Here is a 19,895-nt window from a genome sequence, read left to right on the forward strand (position 1 = left end):
ACTTGAAGAGAAAGCTTTGATCCATCTGGTAGAGGGCAAGAAATGCAGGTTGAAAGCAGAGAGGCTGAAGGAAAGACCAGACTGAGAGGCTCCTTAAGAATCCTTCCCAGGAACATGTATTCATTTGTTTTATTAGCTTAGAATAGACAGGCGGCTAAAGGACACATTTCTGTTGTCCATCTCCATTTAGAAAAAGACCCAAGAATGTGAACACTTTAAGAGGCCCACTTTGCGCTCATGCACGTCCGACACCGTTTTGCTTTTGCCAATCATAATTTTTTAGAGAAAACAATTCATTCCAATAGGCAGCCCTACAGAGAAGGTGGGTATCAGCCACTTTTACTCCCGAAAAATAGGCAAATACTATTACTAATTAAATTAACACTAATTAAAATGGGGAGTAAAAATACACCAACACAAAATAGTGAACAGACTCATAGAAATAATCCTGTGCCCCTACTTTCTCTTCCATACAGCTACATGGATATGTTTGGACCAGAAGTGCAAACAGTACCACAGGTAAAAACTAGTATTATTAGAGCCGGATCAGAAGAAGTAAACATGTATCTTGTAATGTGCATGAATAACAGGTGCAAAGAAATTATTATAGTAACATTTCCGTTTTACAGTCGAGATATTTTTAGTCGCTTATAAAAATACTCGCATTGGGAATTGGACATACATTTTCACTCCTTAAAAATCATGTTGCTGTCAATTTTAAAAAAATGAGTAAAATACTCTCACTTCCATATCTTACCTGGAGCACTGCCTGTAGGCATTTGTTATAACCAATGCTTGCAAAGCAGCATAGCAAACCTACACTTGTTGAACCACGCATACTCTGGTGTCACTTGTATCATTACTCTGCCTACGACAATGCAGTGCAAGGGGCCGATATTGCACAGTGGTAACATTTTACCTTTTTATCACAAATAGAAAAGATAAAACCGCTGGGTAAGGCACACACATGGTTCAGCAAAGGCCAGGTCAGCACAGAGAACATAACTGTAAGCTTCCAACCCGAATAGGCATATATTACAGGTAATAGCAAGACAAAATGTCATCAAACAAAATAGGCACACAATTCCATCAAACAAAATGGGCACAGAGGAGGAAGCAGTAGTGCAAAGAACACACACACTACAGGACTTTCCTCACATAAACTAAACGGCAACAGGCAATGTAACAGTTGTGCAATATTTCCTGAATATAAGGACTGTTAATACGTTACTGACACCAGGGATTTGTGGACAAAAAAAGATGCCGATTCTATATTGATAAAATCTTTTATATAAGAAGAGTAATGAAGGCCAATTGCAACCAAATACATCCACCTGGAGTGACCTAAAACATATCCTCGATGGCACCAATACAAAGTCTTACCTTTATGCCTCGAGTTCAGTTAATGCAGAGGAGACCATGCGCCCCATTTCAGCTACACATGCTTGCCAACATTAACACCATAAAAAGCACCTGCATACCGAATGTATTGTGGCGGGTCAGAACAAGGAGGCGGACACTTGGAGGACATTTTGAGTTTGGTTTATTCAAACAATAAGAATAAGGCCCATCGTTCTGCATCTCTATAGGGGTTTCCCAGCCAATATATAAATAACTTAAGGTGCTAGTCAGTCGTCAGGATTCCGAAATGAAGATGGCCTTGGTTCAAAACTAACTAACGACTCTACCACTAATTGACAAACAAATTATACTAGGAAAATGTTGCTTCTTTCTGGTTGGTCTCTTATGGCATTGCCTCTATGAGCTTCATAGTTCTCCTGAGCAAGATATCTTCAGATAGTCGTCTCTTGTCACCTTTTGGACAAGGTCCTCTAGTTCTTTTATAGTGTACTTAAATTTGCTCAACACTTAGATAGTTATTCCACAAGGCTTTCCAATTCTTTCTTATAATCCCTCCCAGGTGTATATGCCTTTCAGGTCTCTGTAGTTCTGACCTTTTTAAGTTGGCTATCCTTTGTAGCAATCTGAGCCTCCTGTCGTGGCTCAGTTTGATCACATTTTCTCTGTCCTATTTCACTTCAATTCGCTTTTAGATTCCGACCCTTCTACCCAGGGTTTATATCTCCAGTTTGTAACACATTCTCTTTCATATATTTATTCCCTATTCTCTGAATCACTAATACATTACAGGCTTTATATTTAGGAACTTGTCACTTTCACTGGCATGGGTTTCTCTTGGTATCCATCCCTTGAGATACCTTCTCGCTCAGGTGTATTCGTTATTCTCGTGGTTACATTCATTTAGTTCCATTTTACTGGCATTAGTTTCAGTTTCTCATCAATTTCACTGAGGTGAGTTTCTCCTAGTACATAATGATGTCTTGTTACTCCCATAATCCCCGGTTCCCACTGTATTTGCAGGGGAATGCTTTTGGGCACAATGTTCCCTCTGGCTCTTCCTCTACTCATATTCCTCCTTGGCGTCAGTCTTTCTCACTGTGTTCTGTTAGTCTACACGACCATGTTGGACTGCGGGTCGCAGAGTCTCTCGTGGACTCTGTTGATTTGTTGTTCCGGCGCTGTTCGACGGGCAGACTGCCAACCACAAAGTTAAAGTTCACGTGGTCACGACACCATGGGGGTAAGGCTTCCCCTTCTTTGCTGTTCTTTCCCCAGAAACACAGAGCTGCTTGCATTTCCCTCTGCTCCCCAGGACTGCTTCAAAAGTCACAGGCTCGGCAGCTCGCCTTGATTTACGCTGGTTACGCCTTCTCCCGGCATCAACTCCTTGTTAGGGAGAATTCTCTCTTTAGGCTGAATTTCCTAACCTAGTGAGTCCCCCAGCAGCTTTGCTGGATTTCTGGAGTTTGTTTTTTTCTCCTGCCAAGAGTGAGACTCTTTTTCTCCCACTCTTGGACATGATTTATGGTGTTCCTTTGACTGCTAATGTGTTTTATGGGCTATGGGGTCCTTTACTACATAGGGTCTCGTGTTTTTATTCTATGTGTGTTACACAGCACCCTCCGTGCAGTAACACAGGGGTGTCATAGTGACACCCCACCATAGACTCCATACCCCGGGACTGACTACTGTCTCCCAGGGCATGTAAAGTCACCATTGGCTTTACTACTCCCAAATTATTAACAGAAACCAGTACAAACCATCATATTGTGGACGGACTGGTCGGGGCAATTCGATTGCCCCGGGGTCTGTTAGTCGAGGGGGCACGTCTCCGTCCCCCCTGATCGAGTTTTGGCTGGTGGCAGTGGATACTACTTTTTATATTAGACCGCGAATATATTCCTATGTGATTTTCCCATTGTTCGAGGCTACCAACTTTAATTATTTAATTCTCATAGCCTCGAACATACCGCCGGTTTATTTATTTAATATTAATTCGCTGGTTGGTATTTTTTGCCAGGACTCTATTCTAAAATGGCGTTTGTGTTCTCTTCTGTGACTCCAACCCAAGTCGGGCCCTTTATTCCACCTTTTGGTGGGCTTCTCCACAGAAGCCTCCAAAAGTGGTGCCACTCTGTCTGGGTACCACAGGGGGTCTGGGAGGGGGTTTAGGCACCCTGGACTGAGTTACCTTGGTAACTCAAGTCGCACTCTTGTGTGACTGGCCCAAGTGGTGAGCCGGCCGGCTCACCACTTAGCATGTTTGATTGACAGCTAGGCTGAGTGAATGGGGGTGTGCTGCATAAAAGCAGGGCTTTGGGGACTGGAACTTCAGAAGTCGCCACAGGACCTGAGAATCCGAGGAGGGAGAAGCTGAGCCGACCTACCACGACGACACCACCGGTGGAGCCCTGCGGAACAGACTCACCACTTCCCGACGACAGAGAAGATCTCCCGGCTGGAGGGGCTTCTTCCCCCGACTGGTGGGCACAACGAGTTTACCTTCTTCTCTTCGCACCCCAGACCGGCTTTTGGTCGAATTGCCCGTGCCAAGCAACCCGGCAACCGGATAGCCACCTACCACTGGACGGCAAACTAAAGGACCGTTTCCTTTTAACTGAGAACTCCGCGGCTGGTTTCTTCCCTGGCAGTGCAACGGACTCCTGTCTTCCTCCCCAATGAGATCCTCTCTTCCCCCGGACGAAGCACCGACTTGCATCCACTGCCAGGAACAGCTGCCCCCGCTGGAGTATTCTCACCACTTTAAGGTAACGTGTCCGCCAGGCCTCCCTTTCTAAAGATTGCTACAAGGTAATAATAACCCCTTAACGTTCTGGACTGGGCTGGCCGCCTTGACCTTCTAACTGGTCCCTTTCTTTGGTCCAACTCCCTTTTGAACCGTTACAAGATTTTTGTGCACTGCAACCGTGTGACCTTGGACACATTTCGTTTTGATCCTCTTAAAGTGGATCCGGCCTACTGACTCTAAACTCACGGTGTTACTTTGCCTTCCTCTCTTGTTGTGTTCGTGAAAAAGTGTTGGGATCTGTTTCAATTTATTCTCTGCTTTTGTCTCCCTTTAAAAAACGAATTATTAGAGTGCCATCTACGTTAAGTGCTCACCCACCACTGACTGAAAATAAGTGGGGCTTTACTTAAGACTTGTCTAATATTCTTCTAAGGGAGTGTATATCTTTTAGTGACCGTGTTTTTGAATTGCTTACTATTAGTGCCTGTGTGTTTTTCTAGATGTGGTTTTAAATAAATAATTAGATCTATTTTACACCAAGCCCTGGTCAGTGTTTACTTGTTCTACTATGTTCATTTGACCTATTGTGAATACTCTGTATACTGCCTAACTCTTCTTGAGGGAAGTCTGACTGCTCAGCCACAGCTACCAAGTGAATCTGTGTGGTACAGACTGCTACCAAGTGGGTTTACTGCCAAACACCTGTAGTCTTAAATCTTTTGCAGTGGTCCCAGAGGGAACTGCACAGGTTTCTGCCTAACACTCCTCAGTGGGCTTCCCCTTCTTACGCTCTTCTCTCTGGTTATGCTTGGACTCTACTCAGTGTACTCTCTTGCACCAGCATCCTCGTCTCAGGTAAATGTGCGCCTCCCCTTAAAGGGACATTCTCCTTTTTGTGCACACCGGGATAATTTAGTTTGGTATTCAGTGAGGTCCCTGAAACTTAAAATGTTCTTTACATCTTGCAATCCTATATATGCCAATATGGTGGATGGTTTAGGGAGTACGTCATGGGAACGGGAGCCTTGTTCCCTAAAGGGAAGCCTGACCCAGTGAGGTCCCACTTGCCCAGACCCCTAGGGAGGGACATGTGCAGCGGGCTCACCTCCCTAGCATCAAAGGTGGTGGCTCTCTCTTGGGGAGGGAGAAGGGACTGTGATGAATGTGCCAATGTCATCACTCCATTGCCACAGGTACCTCGCCCCTTATCGCCAGGGGACGGCAGCCGCTAACTGATCCTGACCCTGGGGAAGGTTATATCAGGGAGGACCACCTGGGCGGAGACAACCCTCAGGGGATGAAATGGCATCATCAGGTGATAGCACATAACCTCCCCAGGCATTCGGACCAAGCCCATCAGCCCCGGCAGCAGGCATCTAGACATTTAGTAAAACCTCAGCAGCCACGGCTAGGGGCTACCTGGGTTCAGTCCTGGTGCCTTAGGCGCAAGGCTCATAGTAGAAATCAGTCCTGGCGCCTGAGGCGCCAGGCTCATAGTCATTACTTACCTCAGGCAGACCATGCTGCAAATGACTCCAATCCAACATGAAGCCTGAAAGGGACTATTTTTCTACGGGGACTATTTTTTACTCGGGTGTGGTTCTAGGGACTTCTTACCTGGGACTACTTTTGAGACTATTTAAACCACGCCCGACCAGCAACACATGCTTCGCGTTATTCTGCATCCTAGCAGCGTAACGCTCACCGTGCCTGCAGCCTGCATCCAGTCTTCTGACACGCTCGCCTCGAATCCGGACCTCCTAAAACAAAGAGAAAAGAAAGGGACAAGGTTAGAAAACAAACTTATTTCTATTCCACACCCGATTCTGGATCCATCTCGTCTCCGGACCTGTAAAGAACATAATTTCTGGCCATGCCGCACCTCCAGCTGCAGCGCCGCGCCATACTCACCAGTCTTCACAGCATCCTTCGGGTCGGCGGTGCCTCCATCATTTCTTCGCCGAACTTCGGCACCTAGGAGACAAAAGAAAACCACAAGGTGAGCCGAGGGAACCAACAAATATAATTCTTACCACCATAGACTTACCCGATTTACCACCGGAGGCATCCTTTTGTGACTCTCCATATTTTCACGTGCCGCATCTGTAAAGAGAGACAAAACAACACGTTTTCCACGTGCAACATTTACCGGACAGCGCCGGGTAATACAGACTCTTACCTGAGCGCCACCAGCTGCCACAAGAGCATCTTTTCACGAGCCAGCTGCAAGACAAGAAAGGAAAGGGGGAACAAGCGTGAACATCGGACGTATTGAACTGTATGAACTTAATACTTACTGGTCCTCACCAGGAACCTCAGAGTCAATACTCTTCGGAACTCTCCCGAGCCTTCAAACCAGTGAAGTAACTGGAATCGACGCGCCCCTGCAAATCCACGCAGGATGGAAAGCTCATCTTTCAAGAATATAAGGTGAGATTGCTGTGAGGGCATTTCGGAGGTGATTAGTTGGGGAGCACTGTGGCGGTGCCATCACTTGAATCCACAAATGGCTAAATCCATCTCTCCACTTGCAGGAGAATATTTCTATGGGTTAAGCAGACAAGATTAGGAGGGCAGATCCAGTCAGTCATCGCTGCACTACGTATCACGTGGGTGTAGACCGCAGCTGTCTGGGTCCGACCAACGCCCCTGTGGGAGCCAGGTGAGCATAACACCCGCCCCTTTTCCCTTTTAGGGAAGGCCCCTCCACACCCCAAGCACTTATGGCTTACTGTGATTATTCTCTTCAAACCTCCATCAAATCTACTAATGATATTTTGTAATACTCCATGAGTAAGCTACCAAGAACTGCCTATAAATCCCTTATGCATAGAAAATACTGGGACGGGAAACTGAATGGAGTAATGAAGATCACACACTTTAGTGTTTGCAAACTTGTGATAGGTGCCGGGACATTTAAAAACCAACATCGAGAGCAAAGACACTGCCTTGAGGAGTCCTGTGAAGCTGAGAACTCAGAGGGAAGGAACGCGAGAGGGAGCTCAGGAGGAGGGCCACCGTCTGGACACGCTGTCCGAAGCAACCTTCCGGCCAAGCTCCGGCTTGTCTGTGGCCCGGGAGTGATATCCAGAGCAAGAAGCAATCAGCAGAGATAGCTGCATCTGCGCACCCAGAAGCAGGTTGAGAACAGAGCGAGAAGCAAGCGTCAGAGAAGCCGCACACCGCAGAAGACACTCAAACACCACTGACCGGACAGGAGGAAGCCCCTCTCCTCGAACGCCACACCACAAGGGAAACAGTTAGGCAGGCAGAGAGGTGGGTGCTGAAGGTTAAGGAGCTCAAGGGAAACCCTGAGCAAATAAGAGTAACGGGTCGAGGGACCCCAGGGGAGAAAAACCAAACAAAGCACAACAAAGACTGGCAAAGAGGGGAGCTAAGTCATTGTAACAGAAAAAGACAGATGTTAAGTTTTGAACCCGCCACTAAGCAAGTTTGGGAATCAAGTATGTAAAGTCCACTGTATGGAAAGCCTTGGCAAGAGAGTATTCCAGGCAAAGTCAAGTCTAAGTTGTCTGTGAGGGCCACCTGGAAGGCATGGCAGAATATATTGGCTAGAGGGAACCAGACACCACTATATGATATATGATATGATATGGCATTTGTAACGCGCCTATACACAAGTGTTTCAAGGCGCGACGAGGCAGGGGGTGGGGAGGGACAAGGGGAGACAGACAACGATTCTACTAGGCCAGGTGTCATTCAGATCGCGCAAGTGCAAGGGTAGGGGGGACTGGGAAAAGGGGAAGGGGAGAGGGGGAAAGGTGCTGTACATGGTTAGTAGAATACAAGATAAATGATAGGGCCAGCTGGTAGCAAATGCAAGGTAAGTGCCGGGTGAAGGGGCTGTAGGATACAGAGACAGTCCCCTAGTGCAGGTAGGCAGTGCAGGGAAGAGTGGCTGGGCGAAGGACCGAGATCGGTGAGTGGCCCAGTAGCAGATTCAGTGCAGGCTCAGTGATTTTATCAGGGGAGAGAGGGAGAGAAAGCGAAGGCAAAGAGGAAGGTTTTGAGGTGTTTCCGGAACTGGAGATGGTTCTCCTCAAGTTTAAGGGAGGCAGGAAGGATGTTCCAGAGGGAGGCCCTTGCTGCGGAGAGAGATTTACCCCCAGCTCGTTGCTTGGATAATTGGCTGACCTGGAGGTAGTTGGAGGTGGATGAGCGAAGAGCTCGAGAAGGAAGATATTTCGGAAGAGAGAGTTGAAGGTATTTTGGCCCAAGGCCCCAGAAGGCCTTGTGGACAATGCAGAGGGTTTTGAACTTAATCCTCGCAGCCACTGGGAGCCAGTGTAGTGATTTCAGTCCTGAAGAGATACGGTCCCTGGGCTTGAGGCCAAGGACAAGTCTTGCAGTCCTGTTCTGGATGAGTTGCAAGGGGCGGAGAGTAGAGGCAGGAAGATTTAGATAGAGGCTGTTACAGTAGTCCAGCTTCGAGAGAACCAGGGCTCTGGAGACAGTGAGCTTCTGGGGGAAGGAGAGGAAAGGAAGGATACCTCTGAGGAGGTGTAGCTGGTAATGTGACTTCTTAGAGATGTCAGATATGTGAGGAGAGAGAGAGAGAGTGGGGAGTCGAAGATGACCCCAAGGTTTTTTGCCTTGCAGGTAGGCGCAGGAAGAGGGCCAAGGGAGGCCGGCCATAGAGCTGCAGGGAAGGAGGGAGTGGGTGTGCCGATAAGTAGAATCTCAGTCTTACTGGCATTAAGAGGGAAGGAAAGCGAGAGGTCGTTGGCGGCACACCATTCCTGGATAGCAGAGAGACAGTCAGAGATGAGGGAAGGGGAAGAGGAGGCCGAGGGTAGCCTGAAAATGAGCTGGGTATCATCCGCATAGCACTGAAAGTTGGGACAGAGAGCGGCGATGCGGTGAGCAAGAAGAGCCAGATACTGGTTGAACAGCCAGGGGGAGAGGTTAGATCCCCGGGGGACACCACAGGTAGAGAAAAAGATGTCAGAGAGGAAGGAACCCAGTTGGACCTGGGAGGGTCAATTGGAGAGGAAGGAGGTCAGCCACGCCAGAGCCTGACCAGTGATACCCAGGTTATCATGGAGACGGTTGAGCAGGATGGTGTGGTTGACAGTGTCAAAAGCAGAAGAGAGGTTGAGCAAAATGAGAACACAAGGGGTGTTAGAGCAGGTCCTCACGGATGTTCAGGAGAGCAGTTTCCGTGCTTCTGGCAGCTCTGAAGCCTGACTGATGGTCATGAAGACTACCAACAGATTCAACATGAAGATTAAGCATGGAGATATGACAGGCTTTTGCCGCTGTGGGGGATTCTGATGCTCCCCCCAACTCAGGACGGTGGTATAATCAAAACATGGGGTGCTGCAGGTGTCCACACGGCCGGGGACCTATATATGGAGGGGCAATTTGTGGAGTGGGAGGTATTGAGAACTGCAGTGGGTGGGGGACCTATGCAAGCACTATTATTGAGGATTCACGCAGCAGTACAGACACACTGGCCTGCATTCCCAGATAAGCCACCAACACATCCATATCTGTCCTACATATTACAAAGGTCCACTGTTAAAAAAATCATATCTGTTCTATATAAACGTGCACAAACAATGTCTACTGGTACTGTAAGGAAATTTAGATCAAAGCTGGGCAAAGATCTAGATAGAATGTACGGATTCTCAATGGAAGGCGCAATGTCTAAGGGGGTATCGTTGAACATGAAGTACAGACTCATACATTTCAAGGTATTGAACAGACTATACTACCCCCCGGCAAAACTTAACCTATTCCGGACGAATGGGATAAAGGCATTCCCCAGATGCGGGGAAGACGATGCTGACCTGCTGCACATGCTCTGATCCTGCCCCAAACTTTGTGTGTTCTGGGATGCTGTTAAAGCTACTCTGTCTGAGATAATGGAGGAACATTTGGGCCTATCGCCATCTGACTGTATACTAGGCTAGGTCAGCCGCATGGGTGTATCCCAGCGCAGGTTCTTGCACTTATGGTTGCTTCTGGCCAAAAGAGCTATCCTTATGAGATGGACACAAACAACCGTCCACAAAAGCGATATGGATACATAACGTTGTGTGGGCTAACGATGCCAAGGAACTATACATTACCTTAACCCCAGGGGCGAGCAAACCTAAAAACATATGGATTGAATTCCGCGCGTATCTAGCCAAGGCAGACCAACCCCCCTGAAGCGAACTGTCAGAACCTCCCATGTTGCCGCTTCTTTCTGATACATATCCATAAGTACGTAACCATAATGTCTGTATTTGTTTGACCAAGTCTCTCTACACAATGTATGGTAATGTTGTTGATTTATACTAAGTGTAATAAATAAAATAAAAAAGCCTTATTTTTTTTTACCAGAAAACCCCCTCAAGGAAGACTCTTAGGAGTTTGAGTGTCTTAAAGACACCCGGGGAAGGGAGACTATTCCCCAGGAGTCAGCTGTGATGCTAAGGAGGAGGGAGTTATCCTCTTGGGCAAAAAATAACTTTGGCATTCATTTTACTGATGAAGAGAAACTGGGGAAGGGAGCCATCCCCTGGATCTGTGAACTTTTGTGTTCGAGTTACATGTTTCATTTGATCTTGATCATTTATGCACTTTCAAGCCCAAGAGTTACTTGTAGAGTGTGAGAGCTAGGATAGGATTTCAGATGCAGGATATTTTGCTTTGGACATCTTAACACAGGACAGAACCTTATTGTTTGATTGAAGTAGGAAAATACCTCTCTGAGTAGGGACAGTTGGGCATTTCCCAACCCCCTTTTATTTTGAATAAAACTTTATAGCCAAAACTATGAGCTCTATGAGTCCGTGTCTCATTCCTGGATCCTCACAGGACGAATACCCTTGATTCGTCACAACACACAGTTCAATTGCCAGTCCTCATGAGCATGGCAGTAGCTCAGGAAGCTGCTTCACTAAAGCCACTGGGGCAATACACACTAGTGGACTTGCTGCCACTGAAACCCACCAGCATTTTTCATTGAAGCATAAAACTGTTGTTTCTAGCACCATTTTGCCTTAATTTTTCTGCCTGCATTTTTGTTTTAAGTAACAGATTTGCTCACTTTCAGGCAGCCCGAGCACTGGTTCAGTTGTATTGAGCTAAAGTCCTGCAGCGCTAAAGCCCCCATTGGCGTTTCCTGGTAAATTCCCTAGGCTCCCGCTATCCGGTCCATTGCAGACAAGCATATCTGGACCCAGGCATAGCAGCAAGGCGTCAGCACAGTCCTGGTTTTATAGGACTACAGATGCGCACCACAGAGCAACAAGGATGCTTGCAAACATGTTTAAGAAATTTATCTGGAAGACGATGGAATAAAGTGGTTTGGTGGTACTTCCCTGTGTATGTTAATGAAAATAAATCCAGTGGTTTAATTTTTTTTTCATCTGTGCTTCCTTAAAATGTTTTGCAAATATTTGGAGTAAAATAAAATCTTTGTAAATATAAACATTAGAAACGGGTGTTGGCTTCTGGATAAGTCAAAGGAAAGATTTAATATTGAGAGGCAGTTTTGTTACTCCGCTAGCATTACACCTTACTTCCTTTGCTACGAAGTAAAACTACTTTTACTATTAAATTACTATCAAAAGTGTAAAAATCATTTAAATAAATTAAATCAATGGTTGTGACAGTGGAACTATTAAAAAACAGTTAATCGCTAGTAGGTTCTTCAAACACACTCAGTGCATAAAAAAACAAGTTACTTCTTACCTTGTAACGTTCTTTCGATGGGATGTTCCTCCGACGTATTCCTTATCTTGATAGATTACATCTCAGCTTGCTGGCCTCGGAATTTTTTTCAGTAGAGGGCGCTGCGCGTAGACGTCCCCCGAGCTGGTGTTCCTCGACAGCCTCCGTCTCGGTGCCGACGTCATTGTGCGTATAAATAGACTCACGCAGCGACCGTTGCTCAGTTCCATTTTGAAGCTTGAAATTAGCTGTGCATTAATTGGTTATTGACCTTGAAGGAGCGTAAGCTGCTACTACAAGGGAAGTTTTACTGCGGGGATGGATGGGAGGGACGATAAGGAATACGTCGGAGGAACATCCCATCGAAAGAACATTACAAGGTAAGAAGTAACTTGTTCTTCGAAGGGATTATGTTCTATGACGTATTCCTTATCTTGATAGACTCCCATAGCAGTGGTGTGAAAGAGGAGGTGGGAGTAAAATTGGAATATTTCCCTTTAATTAACAGAATGTAGCACAGCTATGCCAAATCTTGTATCCTGACTAGAGGAGGAATCCAGACTGTAGAAACTTCTAAAGGTATGTGCGGACGACCATGTGGCAGCCGCACATATGTCCCGAATCGGCACCCCTCTTTGGAGAGCAGAAGAGGCTGCAATACCCCTGGTTGAATGAGCCCATAGGTGTTGAGGGGGCACTTTCCCTGCCAATTTGTAGCATTCTAGAATGGCTAATATAATCCATCTTGAAATGGTCTGTTTTGAGATTGGCAATCCTAATTTATGTCCTGCCTAACCTACAAACAGTTGGTCTGCTTGCCTTATCCTAGCAAGTCTGTTCATATAAAAACTCAAGGCACGCCTTGGATCCAGCCTTTGTAGCCTCTCTTCCTCTTTCCCTTGATGGGGAGGAGGATAGAATGAAGGTAAGGTTATTTTCTGAGTGATGTGGAATTCAGAGACCACCTTTGGGAGGAAATTAGGCTTCACTTGTAAAACAACTTTGTCTTTGTGAACAATTGTATGAGGGGGTTTGCAAGATGGAGCTTGTAATTCGCTCACTCTTCTGGCAGATGTTAGAGCCACTAGGAAGACTGTTTTAAGGGTGAGAAATCTTAATGAACAAGAATGGAGTGGTTTAAAAGGAGTACCCATCAGAAAATTTAAGATTAGATTTAAGTCCCACAAGGGAACTTGGAACGGCTTTGGGGGATAGACATTAGTTAACCCTTTCAGAAATTGGATTACTAGGGGTAATTTGAAATATGATGGCTCCTCCGCAGTGCGCTTAAAGATTGACAGCGCAGCGAGGTAGCCCTTGATCGTACCAACTTGAAGAACTGAATTCGTCAAATAGAGCAAAAAAGATAACACCATTGGTGTACTGCATGAAAAGGGTTCTATATTCTTTTCTCTACACCAGCTGTCAAATCTGTTCCCACGGCAGCGGTATAAAGTCTTTGTTGCTGGCCTTCTAGCTGAAAGCAACACCTCCATGACGTCATCCGGGAGGTCCCAATCCTTGTATCTCAACCTTTCAGAAACCAAGCGTGAAGGTTGAGGGTTCTGATTTCTGGATGGAGAACCTGACCTCCCTTCTGCGAGAGAAGATCTTCTCTTTGCGGAAGATGAATCGGAGGGCAGATGGGCATGTCCAGAAGGTCCGGGTACCACGTTCTCCTGACCCAATCTGGGGCAATTAGGATCATAGTCTTCCGGAATCTTCTCAACCACCTGATCATCTGAGGAATGACAGGGACTGGGGGAAACGCGTAGAGAAGTGGAAACTCCCAGTCTACTATGAACGCGTCCCCCAGAGTTCCTCTCGGGGGAAATTCCCTTGAACAAAACTGATTGCACTTCCTGTTGATACTGGTGGCGAACAGATCCACTTGAGGGGTTCCCCAAAGGGCGAAGATCTCTTGAAGGACTGCCTGAGCTAGTTCCCACTCATGGGAGACTGTGCTCTGCCTGCTCAGAGCGTCGGCTGTCAAGTTCTTCTCTCCGGCTAAGTGAACTGCCGATAAGCGAGATTCCTTCTTGAATTGCCCAAAACCAGAGCTGCATCGGCTCTCTGCACAGTGCCAGTGATCCTACGCCTCCTCTTTTGTTGAGGTAGTGCATGGCCACTGTGTTGTCTGTCATTATTAGGACATTCTTCCCCTGTACAGGTGGCAGAAAAAACTTCAGCGCTAGTCTGATTGCTCTCAGCTCCAACAGGTTGATATGTAGTCTGGACTCCGATGGAGACCAACGACCGCTGATGGTCAAGTCGTTGGCATGGGCTCCCCACCCTGTGAGTGACGCATCCGTGACTACTGTAACTCCGGCCATGGTTGCCAGAACTGTTCTCCTTTCAAAATGTTCTCCCAACAGGCCCACCACTGAAGGTCTCGAGCCACTCTGTCCGGGACTTGAAGGAGATCTGTCATTCTTCCTGAGAATTGCGACCATTGAGTTCTCAGCACCCACTGGAGAGATCTCATTCTCAGGCAAGCCTCTGGCACTAGGAAGATGCAGGATGCCATGAGGCCTAGCAACCTCAAAAAGTCGAAGGCTGGAAGAAGTTGAGCATTTTGAAATTTGGTGACCATCTGCAGAATATCTTGGGCCCTCACTTCTGGTGGCGAGGCTCTCCCCCGAAAAGTGCCCAGGACCGCTCCAATAAACTGGAGTCTCTGTGATGGTATCATCTGTGACTTCTTTAAGTTGAGAGAGAAGCCCAGTTTGTGAAGAAAGTGGCACACATAATCTAGTTGGATCTGAGCCTGTTACGATGATACTGCTCTGATCAACCAATCGTCTAGGTAGGGATAGACATGGATCCCTTCCCTCCCCTTAGACTCGCCGCCACTACCGACATTAGCTTGGTGAAGATCCTCGGGCGGAGGTCAGCCCAAATGGCAGAACTCGAAATTGATAGTGAGAGTTGCCAATTGCAAACCTCAGGTATTTCCTGTGTTTGAGATGGATTGGCACATGGAAATAAGCATTCTGAAGGTCTAGAGATACCAACCAGTCCTGAAGCTCGAGTGCCTGAAGGATCTGAGTAAGAATTACCATCTTGAACTTGTCCTTCCTGAGGAATTTGTTCAATTCTCGCAAGTCCAAGATGAGTCTCAGACCTCCGCACTTCTTCGATACTAGTAAGTAGGGGGAATACCAACCCTTGTTCCTCTCCGCTGCAGGTAACAGTTCTATGGCACCTTTCTCTAGCAGGTCTACAATCTCCTGCATAAGGAGCGGCTCTGGAAACGTCAAAGAGTTGTTCCCTGGTGGATGATTCTGAAGGGTGTGTACAAAAGGCAGGCAGTAACCTTGGGCAACTGTCTCCAATGCTCAAGCATCTGACGTAATAGCCTGCCATTCCGCCTGATGTTGAGTTAACCTGCCCCCTACTGGTGTCTTGTGAGGAGAGACCTCAGAGGGGTTTAGAAGCGGCTGACGCAGATGCCGAGGGTAAAGTGGCACCTGCTGCTGCGGTTTTTGTGCCTTTTCCACGTCCACCACGGGTGAATCGTTTCTGGTACCTTTGAGCTGGCTGTCCTCTGCATTTTTGGCGAATGCGGAGTAAAATCGAAAGGACCTACCCCTCCAGGAGGTTCCTGAGGGGCGATTCAGAGCCTGTCGGATTGCAGCCCCAAGAGATTTCACTGCTGCCTTGGATGTTTGTAACTCCTCCAGGCTGTCATCAGCCTTCTTACCAAATAAAGAAATGCCGTCAAAGGGCATGTTCAAAAGTCTGGCTTGTACATCTGGAGCAAAACCAGACTTCCGCAACCATGCAAATCTGCGGATTGTGGTACTTGCCGCCATGGCCCTGCTGATACAGTCAGCAGAATCAATGCCTGTTTGAAGGGACTCGCACATTGCATCTTTCCCATCATTGATGAGGTTTAAAAATGCTTCCCTTTCCTCTCCTCCTCGGAGACAGTCAGCCACAGATGAAGCACACTCCCAAAGTGTATGGCTGAATCTTGCAAGCGTGCAAGTGGCGTTAATAGATTTAAGCACCATGCTACATGCCGAAAAGACTTTTTTTGACATATCATCAAACCTTTTATCGTCCCTGTCCTGTGGAATAGTAGGGTATGCAGATCTACTATTTGATGAAGTTGCTGCTTGTACAACCAAACTCTCTGGAGTTGGATGTTTGCTCAAGTTTTCAGGATATGTAGCAGATACCCTGTATTTGGCAGATAGTTTCTTGTTAACTGCAGGGATAACTTCAGGAGTTTCCCAATTAGCAGAGATCTTTCTTTGCAGAGCAGTATGAAAAGGAATAACATGATCTTCCTGTGGACCTTTAACTAAAACGTCAGTAAGGTCATCCTGCTGAAAAGAAGGTGCAGGTGTAGACCACCCCATGAATTCTATTATTCTAGCCATCAGAACCCTATAAGGGGTCTCGGCATGTTCCCCAGGGTCTGGTTTAGCAAACTCTTCTTCTGGAGAAGTATCTAAACCACTTGCCTCATGTAAAGAGTCTTGAAGATCTTTTAACCTGTTCTCTTCAGAGATAAATTCCTCTGGTATGGGTGTTGTGGTCCTTTGTAAACCAAAAGGTCTCTCATGGTGGGAATCCTCCCCTTCCTCATATATAGAGGGCAAAGCTCTAAAGTAATCAGACCTAGGATATGGTTTAAAACCCATTTCTAGAGCAGAAGGGGCCAAATTGGTTGTCACCGGTTGAGAAAACGTTGAAGTTGTCGACGTGGAAGTCAAAGGCTTCAACAAACCCGAAAAGGGTGTCGAAAAAGTTAGAAGAGGCCTCGAAGTACTCGAGAGGATCGGAATCCTACTCGGAGTCGTCGAAGTTGTCAACGCCATCCTCGAGGTCATGGTCGGGGTCCTCGACACCTCTACTGTCTGCGATGTAGTGACAGTTGTAGGTCTGTCTTTGATGTTGTCGATGCAACCGATTTATGCGTTGATGGTCCTTTCGACAAAGGCGTCGATGATGCAGATTTATGAGTCGAAGAAACCTTCAACGACGGCGCCGATGACGCGGATTTACTGCCTTTACTCGCGGGTTCATGACGCTCTCGGGTAGTTTCTTTCGCCCGGTGCAACGACTCGTGGCATTTTTGATTTTTTGGGTCTTTCACCAAGGGTATCACCTTTAGCCGTCTCCAAGGGGGTCGAGGCCGCTTTCTCGAAGACGCTAAGCATTTTCTTACGGAATTCCTCCCACTTAGCTGGAGAGCTGTGTTTCGTGGGCCAGGTGACCCTTTACGGAGAGACAGAAGAAGACGAAGAAGAGGGAAATCTACGACGCCTCTTCTTAGAGTGTTTCTATCTCGAAGACTAATGGCAACCGCTTTGAGACTTTGAATGGGAATGTGTCCTGTGACGGCGAGGAGACTAATGTCTCGACTCTGCCGAAGAAACTTTCGAGGGAGTAGAAGTTTTAAGAGTCTTACCTCTTTCTAGCTTCCCCTTACGTTCCTTCAAGGCTTTCGCCGTCATGGATATGCAGTCCTCGCATTCCGAACAGTGATGCTCCGATCCCAGGCACCACAAACAGATCCTGTGAGGATCCGTCAACGACATTTTCTTCCTACAATCATGACACTTTTTGAAGCCGGACCGTGGGGTCGACGGTTCGGATGAGGAAGCCATTGAATTAAGATGATATCTTCGAAGAATAAGTTGAATCTTCTTGAGGAAAGAACTGAGCAACACGATTCCGAGGTCCACGAAGCGCGGAAAAACGGAACTGAGCAACGGTCGCTGCGCGAGTCTATTTATACACACAATGTCGTCGGCACCGAGACCGAGGCTGTCGAGGGACACCAGATCGGGGGACGTTGACGCGCAGCGCCCTCTACTGTAAACATTTTGAGGCCAGAAAGCTGGGATGTAATCTATCAAGATAAGGAATACGTAGGAGGACACAATCCCTTTGAAACACTGTTCTTAATCTCCAATATCATTGGAAAGCACACCTCCTCCCGCAGCACGGAAGCACACCGCCTCCCGCAGCACGGAAACACACCACCTCCCGAAGCACAAAAGCACACCACCTCCCGCAGCACAGAAGCACACCACCTCCCGCAGCACAGAAGCACACCACCTCCCGCAGCACTAATTTGTTGGCAGACACCGGTACAAGGATATCACCTCTATTGCTGCTAGATCATACTTATTCCTCACGCACTTTCTTGCTAACGCCTTTGTAATCCAAACACTCAATTGTTGAAGCACATATCAATCTGCTATGTGGGTCTGACCTGTGTGTGCCTACAATGTTGCATGCTCTCATATGCCACTTTGATGTCCGCCATTTCTGCCATGTGTGCAAACTTATGAACACACCGAAGCGTAGCAAACCCAGCCTCACATGCAGTCACAACACTACTTGGCCATATATGCATCTAACACTAGCAAGTAACATTGCAAACTACAGCCTATCCATGAACATAATAGCCGGCAGGTCAAATTTACTAGGTAACAAGGATAAAGAACAGACCTGATGCAGCTGCTATTTTACGAAGGGCATCATGCTATGTCTTACTGATCATGGCAATACAAGCACACCATTGTTGAAATGTTTATCACTGTGTACCATAGTCCACAGAAACCCAAGACAGTGCAACACTATTTCATGACAGGCCACACATAGCACTATGGCTCAAGGCCATACCAATGGCAAAGGAGTGCTTTATAAATTAATCATAACTGCAAGCATGTTTGGAATGTTGCTCAACTGGCCACAAGGAATTCTAATGATATTTCCCATTCTTACCTTTGAATCCTTGGCATAGTAAAGTGTACGGCCGCGAAGCTTGAAATAACGCTTTTTCCACCTCTGGAAGGAACTGGTTTGCTTGAGTAATAATCCCTCTTTAATACTCGTCTGAAAGAAGAATAAAATAGGTGTAAAATAGAGACAATGAAAAATCCAAGCAATTAAATAAACAGAATTTTGGGCATAGCTCGACCAATCAGATGAACACCAAATACAGTCAATGACTGGTAAAACGTGACCTGCAGCATGGCAAACTGCTCTGGCAATCCCTGCTATGCCTTCTATATTGTTCCCCTGCGTATACACCTCATTGACCTTGCACAAAGTCCACTCTGGGCCCTCTCAGTTCTGACAGTAGATGAGGCAATGCCAGATTTCTCGCTCCAGGACATGCCAGCATACGGTAAAACCCAATGCCAACATTCTCCACACTTCAAGGGTACACTGGAGCACATCAAGACCATTACAAACCCGACTGTCCGATTTCAATACCTTTGTGTTAGCACTAGAAAATGCCCCAGAGATATTCACTAGTCCTCAAGAGCTTAAAGCAGTTGCCCTTTTCTAAGCAACATTGAGCTTTTCTAATTATACACAGACTCTACAGGCATGTAAATTATAACCAATGACATCCTTACCCTTTCATTCCCTTCCAAAGTCAATTTTTCATATGCATTTAACCTTTCAACCCCTTTTCTAATCCTCTCTTTGCATCCCTTTTCTATTCTCTCTCAGACCAAGTTCTTGATGAGTATGGTTAGGACAAAATATGCCACCCTGCAGAGAAGACGGAGCGCTCTTAGACCACTACGATGGTGACTGGCTAGGACAGAAGGCCCTATAGGGAGGGCGGGATGGACTGAGTTATTTTGTTTTTTAATAATAAAATGATACATCTACTTTTCCCGAGATTGAGATCTGTTAATCGGACTCCACTTTTATAATGCAACCATGCAATCGGAACCATTTTGAAGTTGTAAGGGTGCAACCAATCTTTTATAGTGTGCTTCCATATCCACAATCCTATCATTGCACTCTTGGTGCACTGCTTAATGAACATGCTGAGTGGTTCTCTCTGCGGATCACGTTAACTTGACCTGGCGTTTCATGCCTTTGACGGGCGCTTTGTTAGTTCTCCTTGTTTTAGCGTTTGCGACTCGCATCGCCCCTCTGCTTAATGTGCGAGCGCTAAAACAAGGAGAATTGACAAATATTAAATCTTAACGGATGTAAACTGATCAAAGTCAGCTTTCCGCTGTTACTGTTTTTTTAAAATGTCTAAATAAGGAACGAAACAGGTTGGGTATAATTAGAGTGGATGTGAGTGCAGAAGAGCTACTGGCCATTA

At 46.6% G+C, this 19,895-nt stretch overlaps 1 protein-coding gene across 2 annotated transcripts in view; it reads right to left on the reverse strand.

Annotated features, from left to right (window-relative positions):
• DGKH (diacylglycerol kinase eta) overlaps positions 1–19,895 on the reverse strand; it is a 1,951,678-nt gene that overhangs the window by 1,425,063 nt on the left and 506,720 nt on the right. For both annotated transcript variants that reach the window (XM_069640477.1, XM_069640476.1), the window contains exon 2: positions 18,545–18,655. In XM_069640477.1, the coding sequence (XP_069496578.1) occupies positions 18,545–18,655 (111 nt within the window). The remainder of the gene's footprint in view (positions 1–18,544; positions 18,656–19,895) is intronic.

This window comes from Ambystoma mexicanum, chromosome 7q (assembly GCF_040938575.1).
Source record: "Ambystoma mexicanum isolate Mex_15411 chromosome 7q, UKY_AmexF1_1, whole genome shotgun sequence".
In the NCBI taxonomy this organism is placed as follows: Eukaryota; Metazoa; Chordata; class Amphibia; order Caudata; family Ambystomatidae; genus Ambystoma; species Ambystoma mexicanum.